This window comes from Pelodiscus sinensis, chromosome 10 (genome assembly GCF_049634645.1).
Source record: "Pelodiscus sinensis isolate JC-2024 chromosome 10, ASM4963464v1, whole genome shotgun sequence".
NCBI classification, from domain to species: domain Eukaryota; kingdom Metazoa; phylum Chordata; order Testudines; family Trionychidae; genus Pelodiscus; species Pelodiscus sinensis.
The window spans coordinates 49,846,522-49,865,272 of record NC_134720.1 but is presented as its reverse complement, the minus strand read 5'-3'; the positions used below and the strand labels follow the sequence as shown (position 1 = coordinate 49,865,272).

Below are 18,751 nucleotides of genomic sequence, written 5' to 3'. Positions count from 1 at the left end.
TGAGCAGGACTCTTGTAGCCTTCTCTTGCAAAGATTGAGGGATATCAGCAGTGCCGTGCAGTAGGGAAGTGAACGACTAGTCGACTATCCAATAAGCAAATGCTTATCGGATAGTCAACACACTAGTGAACTAGTCGCTTCCCCCCCTTGCTGCCTCTATCAAAAAGAGGCAGCAAGGGGTGAGGGGGAAGAGGAAGGGTGGTTCAAAGCGGCAGCACCGCATAGAGCCTGAGTGCCAGACCCTGGGCTCCATGTGGCATTGCCGCTTTGAAATGCCACATGCAGCCCAGGGCCAGCTGGGGAGTCCCCAGCTGGCCTGGGCTGCATTCCAAAAGCAGAAACACTGCATGGAGCCTGGGGTCTGCTGCTTTGAAACACCACGAGTAGCCCGGGTAGCTGGGGTCTGTCACTTTGAATGCAGTGAGGTGCTCAGGGCCAGCAGTGGAATGCTTGAGTCCCCCACTGGCCCTGTGCTCCCTGCAGCACTTTTGCCTTGAAGCCCTGGAGCTGCTGCTGCATTTCAAAGGCAGAGGTCCCTTTATTGACTAATCGAATAGTCAATGCAAATTGCATCAACTATTCGATTAGCCAATTAATCTAAATGTAACATCCCTACTTTACAGCACTACCTGCAGTTCAGCCAGGGCTTCTGCTTGCTAGCCAGAGACTGTCAATCATGCCCGAAAAGGTGTGCTAGTCTTGTGATGATGAACCCTCTAGGACAGATTCCTCTTCCCCCCCCCACTATACTTACCTTCGCTGATGAGCAAAACCGGGTTTCTGAGTCTTCCTTTATAAACTTGCTTGGGAGTTCCTTGTGTTGCTTTGTTAGAAAACTATTTTTTTTAAAACACAACAGTAATCTGATGTTTCTGCAACTATGGATTTCAAAGTGAATAATGAAAATCCAGAAAGAATAAGAGCAAATAAAAATAAGTCCTGTGGCACTTTAAAGATTAACAGATTTATTTGGGCATAAACTTTTGTCGGTAAAAACCACTTCATTAGATGCATATTGCATCTGAGAAGGTGGTTTTTAACCCATGAAAGCTTATGCTCAAATAAATCTGTTTGTCTTCATTGTTTTTGCAGATACAGGCTAACATGGCTGAGACTTATCGTAAAATCGCGAGTATAATGTGCATCTATGCATAATGCACACCTACCTTTTAAACGTTAGAATCCCAGAATAAACTGAATTCTTATTTATAATGCGCACTCCGACTTTGCCGTATTTTGTCTTGCCTTTTTGTATTGCCGGGTAATCACGCGTGAGCGCATGAGTATATAGTGCGCGGCGTTTCATGCTCTCTTTGGGATGCCATGAGTTGTCGGCGATCTTACACGACCGCTGAAAAACTTAGTTGTTAGCTATGCTGAGGCTCATGGCAACAGAGCTGCCCAGCAATGAATTTGATGACATAGCAGAGTCTAACATTCGGCTTTGGAGACGGCAGAAAGAACACCTGCAAGCGCTGCCTTGGATGAAGATGGCTGAGCAAGGTAAAAGCACTGCATATCCTGAGTTGGAGGCCAAGCTGGTTGAATGGATTGCTGAGCGTAGACAGCAAGGCGGTGGTGTTAGCATTGTGGAGGTTAGATGAAGACTTTGACCATTGCCAAAATGTGTGCTAACACAGCCGGGTTTAAAGCTTCGTATGGCTGGGACGATCAGTTCATGAATCGCCATGGCCTATCGGTCCGACGCTGAACAACAATCACACAGAAGATACCCATGGACTCAGACACCAAGTTACTACAGTTCCAAAAGTTTATCATAAAACTACACAAGCAGCACTGCTACGTCCTTTCATTAATTGGTAACGCAGATCAGACACCATTAAATTTCTATAATCCCTACGACAGAACGCTTGAAGTGAAAGGTGCCAAGACTGTCTCCATTGCTACCACAGGCCATGAAAAGTCTAGGTTTAACGTAATGCTTTCTTGCATGGCCAACGGAATGAAGCTGCCTCCTTATATTGTGTTCAAGCGCAAGAAAATGCCGAAGAATGTTATATTCCCAAACACCGTTCACGTGCATGTTCACCCTAAAGGCTGGATTGACAAAGCTTTAATGCTTGATTGGCTACAGATGGTTTGGGCAAAGCGGCTGGGTGGACTTATGAGAAAGCGGTCTCTAATAGTTTTGGATGCATATCGGTGTCATCGTATGCCATCCATAAAGAAAAGGCTTCAGCAGGACAAAACAGACTTGGCAATTATTCCTGGTGGAATGACCAAAATGTTGCAACCGCTTGACGTGACAGTTAACAAGCCATTGAAAGATGCACTATGCAAGAAATGGAACACCTGGTTGTTGGAAGGTGAACATACATTTACTGCAGGTGTACGTATGCAAACACCGATGTTGCAAGATGTTACCCAGTGGATAGCGGATGTCTGGCTTGAACTTGATCCCGTTATGATAAGAAAGGGGTTTCTGAAATGCAGCGTCTCTAATGCTATGGATGGCAGCGAGGATGATGCCCTGTGGATGGATCCGAGCAACGATGAATCGGCCAAGGGTGAATTACCGGTATGCGAAGATGACAATGATTTGTATTACCTGGATGAAGATGTCGAGGACTATACCCCGGAAGATATTGCTCGTCTGTTCGAGGAAGATTCTAACAAAAGCGAATTCGAGAGCTTCGAAGATGAGTAGAAGATCAATTAACATATTTGCTTGTTTGCGCTGCAGGGTTGATTTCATTTGTTTAACTTACCTTTTTCATAGAATCATAGAACCATAGAGCTGGAAAAGACCTCAGAAGGTCATCAAGTCCAGCCCCCTGTTCTAGGCAGGACCAATCCCTACTAAATCAACCCAGCCAGGGCTTTGTCAAGCTGAGACTTAAACACCGCTAGGGATAGAGACTCCACTACTTCCCTAGGTAACCCATTCCAGTGCTTCACCACTCTCCTAGTGAAATAGTTTTTCCTAATATCCAACCTGGACCTCTCCCACCACAACTTGAGCCCATTGCTCCTTGTTCTGCTATCTGTCACTACTGAGAACAGCCTCTCTCCATCCTCTTTGGAACCTCCCTTCAGGAAGTTGAAGGCTGCTATCAAGTCCCCCCTCACTCTTCGCTTCTGCAGACTAAACAGACCCAAGTCCCTCAGCCTCTCCTCATAGGTCATATGCTCCAGCCCCCTAATCATTTTGGTTGCCCTCCACTGGACCCTCTCCAATGCGTCCACATCCTTTTTTGTAGTGGAGGGCCCAGAACTGGACGCAATAACCCAGATGTGGCCTCACCAGAGCCGAATAAAGGGGAAACTGTATATAGTTGCTTGTCTGTGCTAATAAAAATCAACTTAACCTGTGTTGTCCAGCGATTAATTAACTGCCGCGGAACCGCCAAATGAAAACTTTAAAAAAAAGCCTCCTATGGCTAATGCGCACCCCGACTTTGATGCTAAAAAAACCAGGAAAAAAGTACGCATTATACTCGCGATTTTACGGTAAGAACAAATAATTAATGTGAACCTAGAATGCTGTTGAAAATGTCTCCAGAGCTATTCCTAGCCATCTCTCTGAATTCCATCTCAACCGGAGAAAGTGCAGTATAACTTTTCCTCAGGAACCCAACATTTTAGCTGCAGAAGGTGCTTTTGAAAACTGTTTCCATTGCTGAGAGAGCCTCATTTGTTAATCTTGCAAATATGGACAGCGTCTTGCCATCCCAAGGAATGGGATTACAAGGGATTACATTTTCAAAAAATGGCTAGTGATTTTGGATATCCAACTTGAATTCTCTTAATAGAGGTTTGTCATTCACTGGATGGGTCTTAAATGGCCCATACTTTCAGAAATAGTTGAGAGTGTCAGTTTGAGAACCCCAAAATGGTACCCAAAATCCTGAAATTGCTTTTTGAGAATTTGAGACAAAATGTTTTCCCCCTAATTGTTATAATATCCAGAGATGGTCAGCAGAGGGCAGCATAAGCATGTGGTTTTAGTCTGCTGATTGTATTTGCTTGAGAGAACAAATCGTGACTAATACAACTGCACAGAGGTGAGAATAGTCCTCCTGGAATTAGCTGGAGGTTTATTTCTTTCAGCCTTCTGCGTCGCTGCAGGTGCACACTGGCCTTTCAAAGCTGTTTATAGTCGGTGACTTGGCTGGTACCCAGGATACATTGGGTTTGTCATCTGTTTCTAGCCCTGAGGAGTCTGGGCTCTTGACTCCTATGTTCATTTCAGGCTACACTTGTCAGCTCACTAATTCTTTTCGTGGCAACCCCTCGAGTGCCAGTGTTTGCAGGGTGAGGGACCATGCAGATGGCACTTCCCACTGTTAGCTGATGCATGTGCTTGCTTGTCAAACACCCCCAATGTCGGAGGGTAGCCTCCATTCCTACCATTGATCAGCTGGCTGATAGCTCCAAGTACTTGTACCTTCCCTTCATTCTGCAGAGCTGTTCTACGTGGGTTTTTTTCCTCTGTGCATATCCCCAGATACTCCCTGTCTGTAAACAGACACTGAGGGGCTGCAGTCAAACAGTAGAAAGTCTTGCTTGCTTGTCACTGTGCTACTCCCAGAGTGTAGTAACAGATATCTGCAGCCACCAATTGCCTCCAACCCAGGTGCAATGTAGAGTATTACTAGGTCAGGTCACCCACAGGTTGTTAATGCTGACAGCTAATCAACTCAAATCTAAAGGGTTTAATGTGTGTTTACAGGGAGATTTGTATCCACTCTCAGAACTCAAGGGCATTTCCATTCTATGTGCAGCAAGGGACTTCCTCTCTGCTATGGGGTGGAAGAAGTAAATGCTGATTCGCTGTCTCTTCTCGTCCAGGTCACAAACATAAAGAAAACCTTAAAAGCCACGGCCTCGTCGTCAGCACAAGAGATGGAACAGCAGCTGGCAGAGCGAGAGTGTCCTCCCCACGCAGAGCAAAGGCAGCCCACAAAGAAGATGTCCAAAGTCAAAGGGCTGGTCTCCAGCCGCCACTAGAACCTGCCATGTAGCCATCACTCAGCTATGAATGATGCCAGAAGGAGCAACAAAGGCCTTGTGTCTCCTTTTCGGTGGGTTCTGGGCCAGTCCTCTCCAGGCTGGCAAATAAAAAGCCCTGATTTGAATTCAGCCCCTAAGTGGCCATGCCTGGCTACAGTGTGCAAATCTCATTCATGTCCAAGATGTCACCTGCTTTCCTAGGCCTTGCAAGAAGGACTTTCAGGCAGAGATCATTCCCCTGAGGTGCAGAAAACCCCTGACACCAGGGGAATGGAATCTCTGGAAGGTTTTGCTCCCTCCCAGCCGGCCTTCCTGTGCTCCCTCTTGTGAGGAAGTGGCTAGGCTGATCTAGCGCTCAAGAGAATTTCTTCCATGGCAAATCCACTGACTCCCAAGATTGGGACTTTGCTGTTGAAGCCAGGCTGGGGGAGAGGAAGCTACCTACACAGATCTCTCCAGTCCCAAAGGGAAGGCAAAAAATTTCCAGGCCAGGAGCTTCTCTACGCTGAAACCTTGAACCTTCCCCATGCCCCCAGTATTTTTATTCACACTCTACCTCACGCTGTGACGGGGAGATCCAGTGCTGGGCTGCGTTTACTAATCTGTTCACTGCCCTCACTAAGCCTATTAATTGGCCACTGATTTAAAGAAATAGTCTCCAGCTGGGAGGCTTCAACGCGGCGAGGAAGAAGCAAGCTGCTCTCTCTCGAGCGCTCCGTATCGCAGGTGGCTGGGGACCTGTCGGAAGTCATGGTCCTTCTCACTGTCTCTGCCTCCCAGGCCTGCTTGCGAATTGTTCCCCTCTTGAAATCTTTAATGCATAACACCTTCTCGCCCGTGCCTACCGATGAACTTTGGTGTGGAAGAGGAGCTGCTGTGACCCGGTAGCAGGCCAGTGACCCAGAACCCGCTGACAGGCGTGGCATCCCCTGCTGAAGCGATGGACTTTACTAGCCTTTCTGAACTTGAACAGTTTCAGGTTGTATTTTACTCTTTTTTTTGTACATTGTTGTGATTCTAAAGCATTTCAGCCTTTGTTTGGTTTGCTGTTTGTTACAGGCTCACTTCAGGGGACTTGTACCTCGTGGGGGAGGTTGGTGGCTGTATTTGTTTTTTTGTTCTTGTTTTTTTTAAGGGGAGGGCAGGGTAGAGATCTAAACTGCAATTCATACGAAAAAGTGCATTTTGGAACAAATTAAATGCTGATTTAATGTAAAAGTGGAGTCTTGGCTTTGGAGCAGCTGTGGGCAAGCATGGGTGAGGCTACTTGGGTGCGGACCCAGCCCTCGCAGCTGGCTCATTGGAGCACCCTGCTGACTGACTCCATGTTGACACATCCCTGGCAGGCAGGGAAGTGTCCTTCCCACTTTACAGATAGGAGCTGAGGCCGAGAGAGATGCAGAGACTTGCCCATGGCCATGGAAGTGGTCTGTATCAGAGCCAGGGCCTGCACCCAGGTCTCCTGGGTCTTATCCTCTAGGTCGGGCTCAAGGATTGAGGCTGTCCTACTTCACTGTCCTAGTCTTTGCAAAGTGTGTGCCTCCTCGGGAGTGCCTCTCAGCTTGTCTGAGCACTGTTTCACAGCCTGGCCCACCTCCCTTTCAGTTCACCTATCCGCTCTGCAGTGAGAAGCAGCTTCTGTGCTGGGCATGGCCAGCTGTGTGAGCAGAAGCTCATGTCAGCTGGGAGGGCCAATGTGTTCTTTGGTTCGAAGATTTCTCTAGGGGTACGTGGGGGTGGGACCTTGCTGTAATTCAACCACCAGCCGCTTCAGCTGGCCTTTCATAGGCGTGTCCCATGCAGAACACATCTCCTCCTCTTTGTGGTAGCTTGAATTTTTTGCTTTTTGCACCATCCCGTCCTTTAGCCCAGACTCTGTTCTAGGGTTTGACCTAAATCTGCAGAAGTAACTGACTCTTTTCACCTACGCACAGACACAACTGCCGCTAATAGTGGAGGCAGGGGGACTATCCAAATTACCTTCAATCTGAAGTGGGAGGAACAGAGCAGCCTCCATCCCAACAGCCTCTGGATTAGCTCCTGTTTTCCTCTCCCCCCTCGCAATCAATTAAAAAGCCCCAAGTGCTCTTGACTCATACTGTCTTGACGAGCCTAGAGCACGAAGTCATCTCTGTAGCCTTTCAACGTATCCCTTCCCCAGGCAGCAGCTGTGTCACGTTGCCTAACTGGCTGTGCCTCTGCTCTGCTCCCTGCACTCTTGCTCTGTGGCCTCTGGGGGTGGGTCCAGTTGGATTTTTGTGGTGTGTCCCCCACTGAGGAGTTCTAGGTAAATCACTGCACCGCCACCGCAAACTGTAGGTCATTGTGCAAAACCTCCATCCCTGCAAAAACCAGCCTGCGAACTGGTGCCCTAACGATGACAGGGCGCCACGGCCGCGTTTTCAACCTCAGCTACCATCCTCTCCTTTCTACGGCTCGCTCATGTCCCAGGCCAGCCTGTTTGTGAGGAGGCAGGTCCTGGAAAGAGGCTTAGGTCTTCAGGAAGCAGCGGTGTGCCAGGATCATGCCGGTGAAATCGACATGAATTGGCCCTTTTCGTGCTCGTTGCGAGCCTCACCCGCTGTGCCACACTGAAGAGCAACAGCTTCAGTCTGCTGAAGCCTCCTCACAATTGAGTTTTTTACGATCGTGGTGCAAAAATCGGAAAGCCCCTGTGGGATGCTTAGGCCTTGTTTTCCCTGCTTTGTGCAGTGCCTCTGTGCAGCAAAGCACAACTTGTTCCTTCTGCACACTACGGCGAGAGAGATGGGGCTGGAGCTCCTGGGGAAGCAAGCAGCTTGGCCCAAATGGCTTGTGTGCTTGAGAGTAGAGCATGTGCTGTACCGAGGGAAACGTAATCTCTGCACTGAGTGCTCGGTCTGAGACAAACCTTGGGAGCTGAAATATGGGATGTGGGGGTGTGGCTCGGTAATTGGGCTGGGAGCCATTCTGGGAGCAAGGGGACAGTGTGGCCACAAACAACAGGGGAAGGATGCAGGGAGAGCAGTGCAAGGCGTATGGGAACACCCCACGGCTACCATGGATGCTGCAGCTTGCAGCGGGGCAGAGTCAGAGTTTGGACAAGGAGCCTGATGTGGCGCTGGATGCTGAGTGACAGATTGATGGGCTGGAGAGGGCAGGTGGAGATGGGGGCGGAGCTCTGTCTCCTCTTGGCGAAACATACAAGCGGGAAGTGGAAGTGGTTTTGTGCTGTGCCGTAAGTGATGTGAAAGCAGATCCGTTGGGCTCGCCTGCTCTGTGCCAGCCTACGCTAGCTGCCCCTGCCAACACATGGCTCGCCCCACTCCTGTCTCCCAGTGTTGAGGATAGCATCATGCCTTGCTCCAGGCAATGTTCACAGCAGGCCCGCTGCAGCTGTGCCTTGCTTCAGGATGGCAGTGGGATGGCAGCCAGGCTGTTCACAGGAGCTTCCATTTGCCTCCCGCAGCTGCAAGATGCCAAGACTGTGAAAGTTGGAGAGACAAAATAAAGGGAGCTGCCTCCTCCCCTCCCTTCTCCATCGGTGCTTGTCGGTCTCACGTCGTATTCTCTGCTTTCCCTTTCATTGGCGCCTGTTCGCTCTGGAGCTGAGCACAGGGAACAGCAGCGAGGAACACAGCCTATTGTCGCACTAATCGGCAGCTGTATCGCGGAGCTGTGCCTCCTCCCAACACATGTCTATCGGCACCCTTGCCATGGCTCACAGAATCCCGGATAGTGTCAGGCATTTCTAGGACAGGGCACAGCAGCAATGGATGCTGACCCTTTCTGTCTCTTCTGGCTGCTTGAAACCTATTCCTCTTCCCTTTCCTCTACCTATCAGAAGAGATCCAACAATAAGCCAGTCTTGTGGTGTGCACAGTAAGAATAACACTCGGCTACGTTGATAGGTGAGGTCCTTCTGCATTTAAACCCAGGCCTCTATCTAACACCAGCCTCTGCGTTGACAGAAATGCTTTGAAGCCAGTTACGGTTTTGGGGGATGGCTCCCCAGGCTGACACCTCAGTGACAGTGCAGTGCCACTTGGGATCTCTGCCTATCAGATACTCTGACCAGGAGTTGGGAGGGAAGCGTTGGGGGGGCGCATAATGCTAGTGGGCAAGTAGAGATCTCCTCCCTTTGAAGGAGAGGTGCAGCAAGATACAACCCTGGTGCTTTGTCCTTCTATCTGTCCTGCAGCATGAATTCTAGTCAATACATTCTGTTCTTGTTGGAAGGAGAAAATACACAAACCCTGCATCTAAAATTCCGCCTTGCCTACAAGAACGGAGTGTGAAATGTTTGGGACAACCAGAAATCCAGTTTATTCCCTGCAGGGCTGCCAGAAACATAAGGGGCCAAGGATTTGGTGATGCTGTCTTTGCTGAGATGGGACGGAAGGGCCCTTAAAGGTAATCTCATCTAGTTCCCCATGCTAAGACAGGACCTACTAAACCTGGATCATCTTCAGAGATTATTTTTGAACCTCTTCGTAAAAACCTCCGATAATAGGGATTCCACAGCCTCCCTAGCTAATCTGTGTTTGACTCTAGGTTAGATATTAGGAAAAACGTCCTACTCTCTCTTGCTGCAGGTTAAGCCTGTTACTACTTGTCTTACCTTCAGTGGGCATGGAAAACTACTGATCACAGTCCCCTCTGGATCAGCCCTTCCCATATTTGAAGACTCTTACCAGGTCCCCTCTCAGTCGTCTTGTCTCAAGACTAAACGTGCCCGGTTTTTTAACCTTCCCTCACACATCACGTTTTCTAAACCTAGTATCATTTTTGTCACTCTCCTCAGGCCTCTCTCCAATTTGTCCACATCTCTCTTAAAAGTGTGGCCTTCCCAACTAGACAGAACACTCCAGCTGATGTCTCACCAGTGCCAAGAGGAGTATAACACTTACTCCCTGTGGCTTACATGCAACACCCTTGTTAATACTCCCAGAATGGCATCGTATTGTTGCACATGGCATCGTATTGTTGGCTCATAATTAATTTGTGGCCCCCTCTCGTCCCCAGATCTTTCCAGCAGCTCTGCCACCTCGTCAGGTATTTGACAAGTACAAAATGGGGACCTGATTTTTCATCGCAAAGTGAAGTACTTTACATGTGCGTCTGTTGAATTTCATATTGTTAGTTTCAGACCAGATCACCAGTTTATCCTGTCCTACAAGGTGCCGCTTCACACAGATTCATAGAACTGGAAGGGACCTCAAGTGGTCATCGAGTCCAGTCCCCTGCCCTCTCGGCAGGACCAAGCACCATCTAAATCATCCCTGACAGGTGTCTGTCTAACCTGCTCTTAAATATCTCCAGAGTTGGAGATTCCACAACCTCCCTAGACAATTTATTCCAGTGTGTCACCACCCTGACAGTTAGGAAGTTTTTCCTAATGTCCAACCTAAACCTCCCTTGCTATAATTTAAGCCCATTGCTTCTTGTAGTATCCTCAGAGGCCAAGGAGAACAATTTTTTCCCTCCTCCTTGTAACACCCTTTTAGATACTTGAAAACCGCCGTCATATCCCCTCTGTCTTCTCTTTCCTAAACTAAACTGCCCAATTTCTTCAGCCTCAAAGGTCATGTTTTCTAGCTCTTTTATCATTCTTGTTGCTCTTCTCTGGACCGTCGCCAATTTCTCCACGTCTTTCTTGAGATGTGTTTCCCAGAACTGGACCCAATATTCCAATTGAGGCCTAGTCAGCACAGAGTAGAACGGAAGAATGACTTCTCATGTCTTGCTCACAACACTCCTGCTAATCCAGAATCGTGTTTCTGGATGAGACAGGATGACACTGGATGGATCATGCAATAATTGCCCAGTTCTGTTCATTCCCCCTGAAGCATCTGGCATTGGCCATTGTCAGAAGACAAGGTACTTGGTTAGATGGACCATTGGTCTGATCCAGTCTGGCTATTCTTGCAACCCCTCCCAACTTGGTGTCAGCTGCACATTTTATAAGCTTACTCTCCACTCCATTATCCAAGTTTCTGATGAAAATGGTGAATACTATGTGATCCTCTATGGGACCCCACTAGGTACATTCTTCCAGATGGACAGTAAACCATTCATGGCAGCTCTTTGAGTATGGATTTTCAACCAGCTGTGTACCCAGTAAATCTGTCAAAGAAGGAAATTAGGTTGGTTTGGCACAATTTGTTCTTGGCAAATCCATGTTGGCTAGGCCTTGTCATCTTCTTATTCTCCAGGTGGTTACGAATTGATTTAATAATTTATTCCAGTATCTCTCTAGGTGCTGATGTTAGAATGGCTGCTCTATAATTCCTCTTTCTCACCCTTCTTAAAAATTGGTCCTACGTTTGCCCACGGGTGACTCGTGGTAGCATGTGGGAGGTGCACCACCATTTTAATTGCTAAATGGCATGCCCCCTCCCTGCCCGTCTGGGTGGCCCTCCCTGCCCCCCCCAGCTCCTGCCAGTTGCCACTGCTTTTGCCCTTCTCGGCCTCTGGGCCCTTGCCCGGCTCCATGAAGAAAATCACTAATGCTTCTGAGATTGCTTCTGCTCGTTCCTTAAATCTCCACGGTGAATTTCATCAGCCTCTGCCAACTTGAATACCTCCAACTTATCTAAACATTCTTGTAGTGTGTTATTTCCCTATTCTGGCTTGTGGTTCTTCCTTGTTCACTGTGTTAAACATTCAACCTTTTCGTGAAGTCAACCAAAATAGGCACTAAACATCTCGGCCTTCTTGGTATCATCCATTATTAGGTCTCTTTCTTCTCTAAATAGTGGACCTACATTTTTCTTTGTCTTTCTCTTGCTTCTTATGTGTTTTTAGAACCTCTCTCCTTATGTTTTGCCTTTTATGTCCTTCGTTAAGTGTAGCTCATGAGTTGGCCTTTCTGATTTTGTCCCTTTCTGCTTGTCGTCTTCTTTTGTGCTCATCCTTAGCAATTTGTTCTTGCTTCCACTTTTTGTAGGATTTATAAAGAATTCCTAAGGCAGTTATATTGGCCTCTTTTTCTCCTTCCGGTCTTTCCTTCATATCGGGAGAGATTGCTGCTATTCCTTTAATACTGTCTCCATGAGGTGCATCTACACTGCACTCCTGGCTCCAAGTAAACTCTGAAATTTGACCTAGGCAAATTGCGTAGCTTATTTCGAGTGTATTTCTAAATAAACCGCTATTCCGAAATGTCCCTTATGCCTCGTGGAACGAGGTTTATAGAGACATCGGAATAGTGAGCTTGTTATATTTCGAAATAACAGGCTTGTTCAAAAGATGCAGAATAGCTGTATCAGGATACCAGAAGTATCCCAAAATAGCACCACAGTGTAGACATACCCTGAGAAACTGCCAGCTGTCCTGTACTATCCTGGATAGTTATATGTGATGAAGGAATGCCGTGAGATTAAACTTGCCCTCAAAATACATTTCTGTAAAAATCAGTTTGGTTAAAAACTGAGCTGAATAGAAATGCCTCTGAATTCCTCCCAGAGGAAGATTTGTCTTCAAAGTGAGACATTTTAGTGACAAAGTGAGGTATTTTAGTGCTGTTTATTGCTATAGTATCTGAGCCCCTTGCAATGTCCTTGCAATGCAGAGAAATGTTACCCTATTTATTTTGTAGATGGAGAGACGGAGGGAAGGAGAACTTACGTGACTTGCCTATAGTCACACAGCAAGTCAGTGGCAGAAACAGGAAGCCAAACTTTGAGTCCCAGTCCTGTATGAAGCTTCCCCTTCAGAGTTTCCGCCCCATGCAGCATTGTGCGAATGAGCAAGAATCCGAGTATGAAACTGACTAGCTTATTTTTGTCCAGTCTAATAGAAAGTATCCAGCTGCTCCTTGAAAGCTGACTTAGATTTTTAATTCTCACTTCTCATTTGTAACCTTGGCTGGGAGCCCTGTATTCTTACAGTCTGATTTTTCACCTGACAGTCTGGCTGGCTTTTTCAGCAGAGTTTTTAGAAATACCTGTCACTATTTTGTTCTTTCAGCTCAATGGCTGAGGTCGGTTTCTCTCTCAGGGGCAGTTGACATTTTGCTGATATTTCATCAGGCTTGGACCTACCATGGGGAAAATAATTAAAATGAGAAAGAGGTATTTGAAAGAGGATTTGCCCTCCAGTCTGATTGGTTACACCTGGCATGGTGACGGTTACTAATTGATGAACAGATTTCCCAGGTAAGTCATTAGTCATTGTATGAGCAACTAGTTCCCCCCCACAAATTGACAGGCAAACCCCCTTTCCGTGACTTCACAACATACAGAATGCGGAAGCTGCCCAGCTGTATTTATTGTGGACTGTAACTGGGGAGAACCAGGAGCACAGCTTTTCAGGGTCCGGCAGCACTGCAGCAATGAATGAATGTGCTCCACAGAAGTTCTGGTTAGTAATGAGATGCCATAAGAACTGTAGACGAGTCTCAAACGTATCGCTCGCCCGAGAGCTCAAAGGAGTCTGCTGCCTACACTGTTCCAGCTCAGTCCACCCAGGGATCTCCTAGGGTTTGATGGGAGGTCGGAGTAATTCACGCCATTTCCTCAAGGGCTTGACTCCCAGCGTGATACTTGATTTTTCAGAAGAGCTTGACCTCTTCTGGAAACCTGGTCTGTTCCTGACTGTGAGCGTGGTGAGCTCCTCCAAAGTCCTGCCATTTAGTAACTGCTGGAGTAACCCTGTTCCCAGAGGGTCACCTGCCAGTGGCAATGCTGTACTTAATATCCCGATCAGTCGAGTTACACCCCCCATCCTGGCCAGCAGACTCAGTCACATCACACAGTGGAGCATCTTCCTGACAGCTGGCCTGCACAGGGCAGAAATCACGCTGTCTAAAGGACTGGAAATCAAGGAGCTTGTATTTATCCTGGGGGAAAACAGCTGAAGTTGCAAATGGGAGTTGTCCAGCTTTTTACAGGAAGAAGGAGGGGCTTGCAGCTGAGGCAGGGGATGTTCCCACGCTGGTACAAACCTGCTATGTGACCATGTGGCAAGTCACTTAACATTTCTGTGCCTTGACGTTCCGGACCACATCAGCCTGATGTGTGATCTGTGTGGAGGCGTGTTTCCAATGAGGGGCGAACATTTGTTGTGAAAGTCATTGGCGAGAATGTTAATTTATTTTTCCCCCCCTAAAGCTTCTAAGCTTTCTCCAGGAGGTGCCTTCCTCTCCCAGGTCATCTCCTCCTCCATCCCTGCAAGTGACAAGTGGGCTGCTGAGGGAATGTAGGCCTGGAGCATTATGGGTAATATGCTGGGTTAATTGTTGTGGGGACAGAAAAGGCAATATCAAAGGGATACCACCTAATGATTTTCCTATTAGCTCTTTCCACAGACAGCAAGAGCCGCTGCAGAGGTGTCATTTACAAAGGCAGTTTGCAACTCATTAGCCTGGATATTCAGTTCTTCAGAGAACGTGGGCTTTTGCCGCAGCCCGAACCTCATAAATTGCCTCATTCGGTTCATGCTGCCGTGTGCCCAGTGTGGGGGAAATCTCGCTCCCCTGGGGTACAGAGCCCCCAGAAGGGTCCGAGGCTGGAGGTCAAAGCAGTGAGGCAGGAGAGAAACCTAGAAGGAAAACTTTATTATGCATGCATGCAGGCTGACCACTACCAGAGTGAGAGCAGCCAGCCTTGAGAGACAGGTTCAGGGATCCTTTATACAGTATGCTCAGACAGTTTAGTTGTTGATTGTTTTCTTTAACATATCTAAGTCTCAGCAGAAGTACTCTGAGATGTTTCTGTTCACACCAGGAGTGCTAGAAGTAAGTTTTACAGAACAAAGCCACATGAGAATTTGAATGGAGGAGTCTACAAGGCAAACTGTGACAAAGATGAGGGTTTACATGACAAATTGTGACAGACTAGGAGTATCCATGAACTTGAGATAGGAGGCATTCTAAGGGTCTTGATTAGAGTTAATTTGATTTCTCTCTGTTGCAGGGAGAGAGGCCTGGAAAACTTTTAACCCTTACAGCAGTTTTCTTTTAGAGAGTTTTGATTTCCTGCACAGTCCCCCCCTTTAGACACAATTGGAGTTATTTGATTTTTCTCCCACCCCAGCAAGGGGAGCCGCTGGCTGAGGGGCTGGATTCAGCCCTGTTGTTTTCCACTCACGTTCGTCGAATCCCTCTGAAAACCTCTCCACACTCTTCCCTTCGCCTTGTCTGCTTCCCCCATGCCACACGGCCTCGGGATAGCCCTGGAGAAACTGAAGGGGGCAGATGTCCTGCTGCCCCAAGGAGCCCTCCTGCTGGTGATGGGGAGGGCGAGAGCTGCTCTGTCCCTTTCCAATGGCAGATTCGCTCCTTGTTGCTCTGGGGCGTCTTTCTCTGCTGGGTTGGGTCCTGGTGCCATCTGATCTGGGCTCTCAGCAATGAGAAGCGGGGAATGGCAGGGACCAGGGCGTATCTGGGGCAGGGCCGGGAGCAGCGAATCGACTGGCTGTGGGGAGAGGAAGGCGGGAGAGGGTGGGACACCCAGATACCTGCTGAGACAGTTAGTGGCCGGCCACCTAACATGCATTTGCAGCCGTCTCTGTCTCTAATGAGGCTGGAAGGGCCCCAGGCTCCGTTTTCACCTGCTCCGCCTGACGTTTCAGGCAGAGCCGAAGCGGGCTGTGCCGAGCGCTGTGGTCTCCACCCGTGTGCTGAAGAAGAGGGCAGCTGCAGGCCCCGCCGGGGGCTGCTGGGTCCACGTGGGCCGGCCAAGGGTGCAGCGAGTCTTTCCGCCTCGGCCGCGGTGTTAGAAACGCTGGTTGGTTTCTAGCACCAGGGCAGTTGGGTGAACGAGGCCATTCTACTGTGTGGGTGTCCTGGGCGGGTCTGAGGCCTGGAACAGACCCCCGAGGGGATCACCTCCATGCACGGTGCTGTAAGCTGAGCCACAAGGCCTCCTGCCTGAGACCAGCTCAGTCTGGTACAACCCTGGGCTCATCCCCTTCCAGCATCCCTGGCACAGCTCTGGCTCCAGACCACATGGGCATCAGTGACACCAGGGTAAAATACTGGCTTCCCACTGGGTCTGCTGCTCACTACCAGTCACGCAAGTGCAGGCGGGGACACTGGCAAGGGGGGTCCTTAATACTGTCCCCTGCCTTCTTCCCGACACCTCCCTTCGCTCTGGGCCCACTTTTGATGGGTCTGGCTCTGGTCCCTGAGCCATTCTGGGCAGGCGTCCCAGCCTTTTACTGGTCACTGAGACACCGCTGCTCGGGGGCAGAGGGAGACAGAACCATGCTCAAGAATTGTGGCGATTTCCTCGGTGTCCCCCCACTGCAATGTGGGTCAGAAACCCATCGTACATGCTATGCCAGAGGACACGGGGAGTTCAGGGCTGCTGCACTGTAACCCTGCAGGGCGGGGCTGCTTTCTCTTCATTCCCTTAATTGGATGCTGTGCTCATCTCCTGGCCTTTTCCTCCCACTGAGCTCCTGTCAGGAAAACCTAATTGGGGCCTTCTCAGATGCTCACTGTGCGCTAATGAGCCATCTACACTCCTCACCCTTCAGAGGCTGACCCCTCAGGCTTGCCTGCTCCCTGGCTGCCAGGCCATGCCGGGTGGTGCTGCAAGCAGGCGAGGGATCTGGGCCCCAGCCCCATAGTGCCTCACAGAGAGTAGTGTATGTGCCCTCACAAATTCACTCCTTGCTGCTCTGGGGTCGTCTTTCTCTCTGCTGGTACACTCATGGGAGGCCAGGCAGTGCTCTTCTCCCCGGGCTAAACTGAGGCCCATCTCCTCCAAGGTATTCGGCACCTAAGCTCGTCTGAGGATCAGACTCTCAGTGACTTGCTCTCGGTCCCATAGGGCATCTGGCAGAGCAAGGAATGAAACCTGGATATCGTAAGTCTTAGGCTCCTGCCCTAACCACTGGGCCCTCCTTCCTCTCGGCCCGACTAACAGTGGAACAGCCATGTCAGTCTCCCCTCCGCTAAGTTCTGTTCACGGGCCTGGCTCACCGATCACAGGTTTGATTGGTGCTAGTGAGTTCGTGGCAGGAGCTGGACTGACCCTCTGTGTCCTCCCAGAACTTGTACAACTCAACCTCTCCCCTGTTCCTATCCCTGCACTCCCTCTTAAAGGGGACATGCTGTTTTAATGCTGTTTTATTTTATTTTTATTTTTTTTTGGTTTAAGTCTTGGACTCCTTTTTTTTTTTCCTGGTGTTTTTTTTGGGGGGAGGAGGCTGTTCGGTATTTTTGTTTCAACTATCTGGCAACCCTAACTGGAAGGGACTTTGAGAGGTCATTGAGTTTGGTTCCCTATCCTCACGGCAGGACCAAGCACTGTCCAGGTTGTCTTTCTTTGTCTTCTCCTTACGTTTTCTTTAAAGCTCTGTATCATTTTAATGATCTAGTATTTCACGCCCTTTACAGAGCAAGAATCTTAGCAACAGTGGTGGTGTGAGTCCTTCGCAGGCTACCTTCTGTGTATTGGTGTGTCTGCACGTCACCCTAAGCACAGGGAAATAAATCAACTTGAGGTGGGGCTTGCGGCCTAGTGGCGAATGGGAATATCAACAAGTCACTTAATAATCAACTCAATCTTAGAATAACAGTGATCATCGCAGGCCTCTTTCTTACTAATGCTAAGGTGCCTGATCCAAAGCCCGTTTCAGTCTTTCCACCAATTTCAGTGAGTGTTGGGTCAGTGGTTATCTACCCCTGGGCTGTGTCTAAACTGGCCACTTTTTCCGGAAAATCATCTGCTTTTCCGGAAAAACTTGCCAGCTGTCTACACTGGCTGCTTGAATTTCCGCAAAAGCACTGACGATCTCATGTAAGATTGTCAGTGCTTTTGCAGAAATACTATGCTGCTCCCGTTCAGGCAAAAGTCTTTTTCCGAAAAACTTTTGCGCAAAAGGGCCAGTGTAGACAGCTCAGATTTGTTTTCTGCAAAAAAGCCCCAATTGCGAAAATGGCGATCGGGGCTTTTTTGTGGAAAAGCGCGTCTAGATTGGCCACAGAAGCTTTTCCGCAAAAAGTGCTTTTGCGGAAAAGCATCCTGCCAATCTAGACGTGCTTTTCCAAAAATGCTTTTAACGGAAAACTTTTCCGTTAAAAGCATTTCCGGAAAATCATGCCAGTGTAGACATAGCCCAGGTGTGTATCAAATTATTAAACAAACCCAAGGGCTCAGCCCTACAGGCCCCATGCAGGCAAAATCCCTATTTAAAATCAACAAAAGGTGGTGGACTTACTCCAGCGTTATGTTGATCAGCATCTGGCGCACTGGGAATGTCGCCTGAGACCCCAGGGATGTGGTAAACTTCTCATGGAGTTTGTTGTGAGTGACAGGGGAGGGATCACGTGAGGATTCCCTGTTGCGTTCCCTCCCTCTGGGGTATCTGGCATTGGCCACTGTCGGCAGACAGGAGACTGGGCTGGATGGACCGTTGGTCTGACCCAGTACGGCCGTTCTTGTTCGTGGGTGGACCCTGCACAAATTCAGAGTTAAACTCAGCTTCACCCAGACACGGGATTGGGTCTTCATTAAAAATGTTCAGGATTTGGCGCCATACTTATTTCCTTGGGCTACATCTACACTGCATGGTTATTTCGGAATAAACTACCGCAGTTTAGCGAATATAACCCACACCCAGGTATAACCTGCGATTTTTCTTTTTTGTGTAAAAAAGCCCTTAGATTACCTGCAGACGCGTATAGCCTGTGGATCTTGCTTTCATCCACTCCTCGCATTCACCACACTCATGCCCAGGCCCTGCACAGCTGCAGCCAGGCACAACCCACCCTCCTCTGGGTGGGGGAGCTGCTTGTGAGTAAAAATAAACTTGTATACCCCGTGGGCATGTATACCATGCGGGG

General features: G+C 48.7%; 1 protein-coding gene across 4 annotated transcripts in view; it reads left to right on the top strand.

Annotated features, from left to right (window-relative positions):
• The window catches only part of COPS7B (COP9 signalosome subunit 7B), a 40,202-nt gene extending 34,010 nt beyond the window's left edge, over positions 1 to 6,192 (top strand). For all 4 annotated transcript variants that reach the window (XM_025179168.2, XM_075938153.1, XM_075938152.1 and 1 more), the window contains exon 7: positions 4,813 to 6,192. In XM_025179168.2, the coding sequence (XP_025034953.1) occupies positions 4,813 to 4,971 (159 nt within the window). In that variant the 3' untranslated portion in view covers positions 4,972 to 6,192. The remainder of the gene's footprint in view (positions 1 to 4,812) is intronic.
• The last annotated feature ends 12,559 nt before the right edge of the window (positions 6,193 to 18,751 follow it).